Here is a 6,741-nt window from a genome sequence, read left to right on the forward strand (position 1 = left end):
TTTCTTCTGCATCTGTCCACCTGATAAAGAAACAGTACAAGTAAATCTTTATCAAGGAACAGTGCATTCTAAAACAAGTGAGACTTCTTCCCTCTGCTGAGTCCATCTTGCAGATTATTTCATTTGGTCTGGAAGGCCAAACACCACTTGGCATTGACTGTCCTTCTCTCAATGGCTATAACAGGAAAACTTATTTCCTTACAAAACTAAACTAAAACTAAAAACTAAACTAAACTAAAACTCAACTGAAACTTATTCTAATAATAGTTTCCACTACACATTTTGTTTTTCCGGTTCACAGCACTAAACTGAAAAATTCAACTGAAACTTATCCTAGAAATATGTTTCCACTATATATATATATTTTTTTTATGGGATTCATATTTTTTTTGGATTTTTGGTTTTTCATTTTATTCGGATTTTTTGGTTTTATACTTTGTTGGATTTTATTTTTTACCATTTTTTTATTTCATTTTCATTTATTTTTTTTCATGCTCACTGCACTAAACTGCAATGATCGTTCCTTTACACATTTTGATATCCCTAATGATAATATCGGTGGTAGTTCCCTTGACAATGTTGCTCCTTTCTTGATCCTTGATTGTACTGCCTATGCTCTTCTCATCTGGGGCGTCCTTGATTGTACTGCCTATGCTCTTCCCATCTGGGGCGTCCTTGATGGTACTGCCGCCCGTGGTTCCACTGCCCTGGCTCCTGACGATTCCACTGGCCGCCACTCTTCTCCCAGTGTTCATATTCCTCCTGATGGCGTAGCTCTTCGTCATAATCTCTTCGGTTCCTTTCGTCCACCAGAATCAGTTTCGCGTTGACCACCTTTTTGTACTTCTCCTCGAATGCCTCCTGTAGGAATTCGGGTTTGTCCCGATGTCTGTCTGGGTGGAACGCCATAGACAGGTCCCTGAAGGATTTTATAACCTCTGCCTTCGTGGCTGTCTTTTCTAAACCCAGGATCTCATAGTGTCCTTTGTCTTCCCATCCATTCTGCAGTGCCTTAGTATCTTCAACGATTTTTGAAAATTTCTCATTTTTCTTCACTTTCACCGTTTCGAAGTCCTTCAGGGCCGCGTCGAAAATGCCGAGTTTGACGAGGTACCGCCCTCGTCACATGTACGCTTTCCATCCTTCACATCCTTTCTCGATGGGCATGGAGCAGTCTAGGACAATATCCATATTAGGAGGCTTCTCAGTAGCTGCGTTCGCTTCAGCTCGAAGGACATGCAGAAGAGCCGTTCCTTCGTCGTTGTCAGTCTCCACAGCCAAGGCTTGAGTGAAGATATCTACAGCCTCTTTGCGCCTATTATTCATCTGCGCACTTAATCCAGCCATTAATAAGCTTTTCCTCTTATGTTTATCTTTATTCTCGGTTTTACGAACTTCCTCCTTCTCAGCTTTTAGCTTCTTTTCTGCCTTAAGTTCACAAAGTTCACTTTTTAAATTATTCAGTTGTTCCCTGTTCTTACTTTGCGCCTTTTTCATTTCTTTATTTTCACTTTCAAACTTTTCAGCAATCATTTTTTGTTCCATTATTTCGAGGTCTTTTATTTTGCATACAAATTCTGGTTTTTCATAATCTTGCACCAAATTTGCTTCAAGTTTCTCCTTTTCTTCTTTCAGTTCTTCAAATTCCCGTTTCCATTTATTTCCACTTTGTTTTTCTTTTCTAAGACTTTCCAGCAAATTTTCCAGTATCTTCTTCTGAATCTCTTTTTGGACACATTCAGATTCCAATTTCGTCTTTTCTGCCTTTAATTTACCCACTTCATTTTTCAATTTATTTAGGTTTACTGTTTTCTCAATTTGATTTTTCTTCCCTTTCTCATTCTCTTTTTTGAGAATTTCAAACAAATTTTCATGCTCTTTCATCTGGATGTCTTTTCCGACGCACTCACATTCCAGCTTATCTTTTTCTGTCTTTAATTCACCTACCTCATTTTTCAATTCGTTGACTTGTTCTCTGTTTTCAATTTGTTCTTTCTTCATTTCTGCATTCTTCTTCCTGAGAATTTCCAACAAATTTTCATGATCCTTCATCTGGATCTCTTTTCCGACGCACTCAGATTCCAGCTTATCCTTTTCTGTCTTTAATTCACCTACCTCATTTTTCAATTCGTTGACTTGTTCTCTGTTTTGAATTTGTTCTTTCTTCATTTTTGCATTCTCTTTCCTGAGAATTTCCAGCAAATTTTCATGATCCTTCATCTGGATCTCTTTTCCGACGCACTCAGATTCCAGCTTATCTTTTTCTGTCTTTAATTCACCTACCTCATTTTTCAATTCGTTGACTTGTTCTCTGTTTTGAATTTGTTCTTTCTTCATTTTTGCATTCTCTTTCCTGAGAATTTCCAGCAAATTTTCATGATCCTTCATCTGGATCTCTTTTCCGACGCACTCAGATTCCAGCTTATCTTTTTCTGTCTTTAATTCACCTACCTTATTTTTCAATTCGTTGACTTGTTCTCTGTTTTGAATTTGTTCTTTCTTCATTTCTGCATTCTCTTTCCTGAGAATTTCCAGCAAATTTTCATGCTCTTTCATCTGGATGTCTTTTCCGACGCTCTCAGATTCCAGCTTATCTTTTTCTGTCTTCAATTCATCTACCTCATTTTTCAATTCGTTGACTTGTTCTCTGTTTTGAATTTGTTCTTCCTTCATTTCTGCATTCTCTTTCCTGAGAATTTCCAGCAAATTTTCATGCTCTGTCATCTGGATGTCTTTTCCGACGCACTCAGATTCAAGCTTATCCTTTTCTGTCTTTAATTCATTTACCTTATTTTTCAATTCGTTGACTTGTTCTCTGTTTTGAATTTGTTCTTTCTTCATTTCTGCATTCTCTTTCCTGAGAATTTCTAGCAAATTTCCATGCTCTGTCATCTGGATGTCTTTTCCGACGCACTCAGATTCCAGCTTATCTTTTTCTGTCTTCAATTCACCTACCACATTTTTAAATTCCTTTACTTGTTCATTTTGCAGTTTTTTGTTCATTTCTACTATTCTTCCCATTTCTTTAATTTGTCTTTGTAACTCATGATTCTCATCCTTGAGATTTTTCAAGAGAGTAGTCTGATCGGTTTCCATTTCCAATTCATTTCCGTCCAACAGATCTTCGCCTAAGTGCTCCATTTCTGGAACATGTTCTTCCAAAGAGCTGCTGTCCACGTCTTTTTCAGCCATCCTCCTCCTCCTCCAGGCAAGCATAATTCCGCTGAATATGACGGAAGCAGCAGCCATGCCGATGTAGTAGTTCCTATTTCCAATAGAAAGGGATTCTTCCATCCTTCCTCCCAAGTCAAATTCGGGGAGAAGCTTGCCAAAGAACCACGTTGATTGCAATTCGTCTTTGAATCTTAAAGCTTCTCTCTCCATCTGGTGGAATCCCAGTTCGCACCGCTGTAGTTCCTCGCGGGCTTTCCACAAGCCCCAAACCTAAGGACTGCGCCGCAGCCACCTGCCGAGGAATCCATCCTGAGAGGCGACTGCTGGGCAGTCTTCAAAGCGCGGCGCCTCTGGGAGTAGCCACGAAAACCATTTGAAGAACCACGACTCCTGAAGAGCTCGCAGCTGTCCCTGGAGTTTTAACGTCATATCCTCGCAAGCGAGATTCTGCTCTAGAAGGGCCGAATCTGCCATTTGAGGCCAGTTCAATTTTCCTTTAAGGGTCCCGATGATACCCATAAACTGTGAAATCGCTTTGTTTACTATGCAAGTCATATTCAATAACACAGATACTGGGGCCTGTATCAGCATTATTTTGAAAAAAAAAAAAAAAACGATTGTGTCCGCTGTACGATCTCTCTGAAGACTTTCAATTTCCTGGCGACATTTCGGAATCACCAATTCTTCGGATGTCTCCGGGTTCCTATATTGCATCGAAGATTATTATTATTATTATTATTATTATTATTATTATTATTATTATTATTATTATTATTATTATTATTAATGTTATTATTATCATTATTATTATTATTATTATTATTATTATTATTATTATTATTATTATTATTATTATTATTATTATTATTATTATTATTATTATTTAACACCGTCTTCTGAATGGAGAGGAGAGAAACGTTCGAGAAATCTGGCGATGGAGTTGGTGATTCCAAAATTTCTTCAGGAATATGAAAGTCTCTAGAGAGATCGTACAGCGGCAACAATATTGTATCGACGATTATTATGATTATCATTATTATTCTTATTCTTATTCTTATTCTTATTCTTCTTCTTCTTCTTCTTCTTCTTCTTCTTCTTCTTCTTCTTCTTCTTCTTCTTCTTCTTCTTATTATTATTATTATTATTATTATTATTATTAGCTAAGCTACAGCACTAATTGGAAAAGCAAAATGCTATAAGCCCAAGGGCACCAACAGGGAAAAATAGCCCAGTGAGGAAAGGAATAAGGAAATAGATAAACGATATAAGAAATAATTAACAATTAATAAAATATCTCAAAAACAGTAACAACATCAAAACAGACAATTCATGAATAGTTTATCTTCCTCTTATACTGATTTGTCTTTTCCTTCAGATCAGTTTTGATATTTTTTTTCTTTCGTAATTTTTTTTTTACTGAATAAAAGAGATTCTATTATATCACTAGGTCATCTTCGTAGGTTTGTTGAAGCTCAATTAATTCATTCTTTTCTTTTCTATATTCCTAAAAGGGGTAGAATCTTCCTCCTCATTTTCAAAGCAATATGTGAAAAGATCTGACAGTGATTTAAGCCTACTGTAAGCGTTGTAAATGTTATTGATGCTCTCTGATCAAAGGTCTGTCAGTAGTTTTAGCCTTCCGGAATAGATCTCAGTTTGACCGCGGAGATGGTGTCTTCCAATTCTATACGTCATTGAAATATCCTTTTTCTTTAAAGCAAAATAACATACCTAAATAGGCCTAAAAGCCGATTTTCAGTTTGGTTAAAGAAGCTATTATCATTCCTCTACATTTATTCTATCGTTATAGCAAATAGCGAACAAAACTAGGCCTATAAAACGGAATCTATGGAATAGGCCTAATCTTATATCAGTACCTTATCTCTAAAATTGTGTTATACCGAAAGCCGCTTTCTAGAATATATATATATATATATATATATATATATATATATATATATATATATATATATATATGTGTGTGTGTGTGTGTGTGTGTGTGTGGGTGTGTGTGTATATAAACATATATATATATATATATATATATATATATATATATATATATATATATATATATATACAGTATATATGTATATATACATATGTACAGTATATATATATATATATATATATATATATATATATATATATATATATATACTGTATACATATATATATATACTGTATATATATATATATATATATATATATATATATATATATATATATATATATATATATATATATATATATATACATATATATATATATATATATATATATATATATATATATATATATATATATATATATATATATATATATATATATATATATATATATATCTATATATATAGAATATATATACGTTATATATATATATATATATATATATATATATATATATATATACTGTATATATATGCAGGATATATATATATATATATATATATATATATATATATATATATATATATATATATATATATAAGTATCCAATTTGGACTCATTGTATTTCATCTTCAAATCCATTAAAAAAAAAAAACATGATATCGGTCAGCATTCTCTTTCATTGTAAATCAGACGATCTACTCATTAAAGTTGGTGTAGAGTGATAATATTTCGCACTGATTAGCAATCAGTTTCATATAGATAGATATTGCTTGGAATATACTATCAGCTTGAAATAACAGCATAATAATATGATCATGTAAGGGGAGTGTATCATAAGAAATCATAGTATATGTGACTTGAGTGAAGAGCTCTATCACTCACTCACCTAACATTACAAGAGACTGATACAGGATGATTGTATCTAATTTTAAATTCAACATGAATGTTGATTTGACTGGAATACTTATAGGTTATCAGGTATTGATGAACCAGGGGGTAAATAGGAGAAAAAACAGAACGTCCCACTCTACAAACGGCGCATATTAGCAATCAGAGGAAACTTCCAAGGCTAATCATTAGCGAGAACCAATGTACAGAATACTTCTCAAGTCAAGAGGTAATGTTTTCCTAAAAAAATACACAGAATTAGGTGATATTACAAGTCTTATGAGAATCATACTGCGGAGGAATATTGCAATAAGAACCCTCACACCTTTAGTCATTCTACCAAACAAATTGTCTCACAAAACAAACTTACTTTTAAGCCACCTGTACTATTGAACAGAAAGAAAATCAAAACAAGTCCTAAACATAAAACTATATTACATATATCCAAAATAACAATCTAATATTAAAATCAACTGCATTGAAATAAAGCTTAATTCTTAAAAACTATAATCCTTAAAAATCGGCCGGTCATCAGTATTCAAAGAAAGTAGAATAATAACACACAAAGCTAAATAAATAATAAAGGCCACTGCATTTAACTGGAAAAAGAAACACCAACCAGACTTAGAATTAAGCACACATCACAATCAAAATAAGTTTATAAGTATTTACTGTATATATACTGTGTTATATGGATACCAACACAGTTGTCCCCACAGCTCAGGGGACGAACTGTCTTGCATGGCACACTACCACAGCTCTGTGGTTAATAGTACACTGTATGAT

At 33.6% G+C, this 6,741-nt stretch overlaps 1 protein-coding gene across 1 annotated transcript; it reads right to left on the bottom strand.

Moving 5' to 3' along the window:
- Window positions 1-621: 621 nt before the first annotated feature.
- On the bottom strand, window positions 622-3,384 carry LOC137644285 (DNA ligase 1-like). The gene is made up of 4 exons (XM_068377277.1): window positions 2,956-3,384; window positions 1,948-2,115; window positions 1,149-1,764; window positions 622-1,019 (listed from the first exon to the last, which is right to left on the bottom strand). The coding sequence occupies exons 1-4, from the start codon at window positions 3,382-3,384 to the stop codon at window positions 622-624; spliced, it is 1,611 nt and encodes a 536-aa protein (XP_068233378.1).
- Between the last annotated feature and the right edge of the window lie 3,357 nt (window positions 3,385-6,741).

The sequence above is a fragment of the Palaemon carinicauda genome, chromosome 7 (assembly GCF_036898095.1).
Source record: "Palaemon carinicauda isolate YSFRI2023 chromosome 7, ASM3689809v2, whole genome shotgun sequence".
Taxonomy (NCBI): Eukaryota; Metazoa; Arthropoda; class Malacostraca; order Decapoda; family Palaemonidae; genus Palaemon; species Palaemon carinicauda.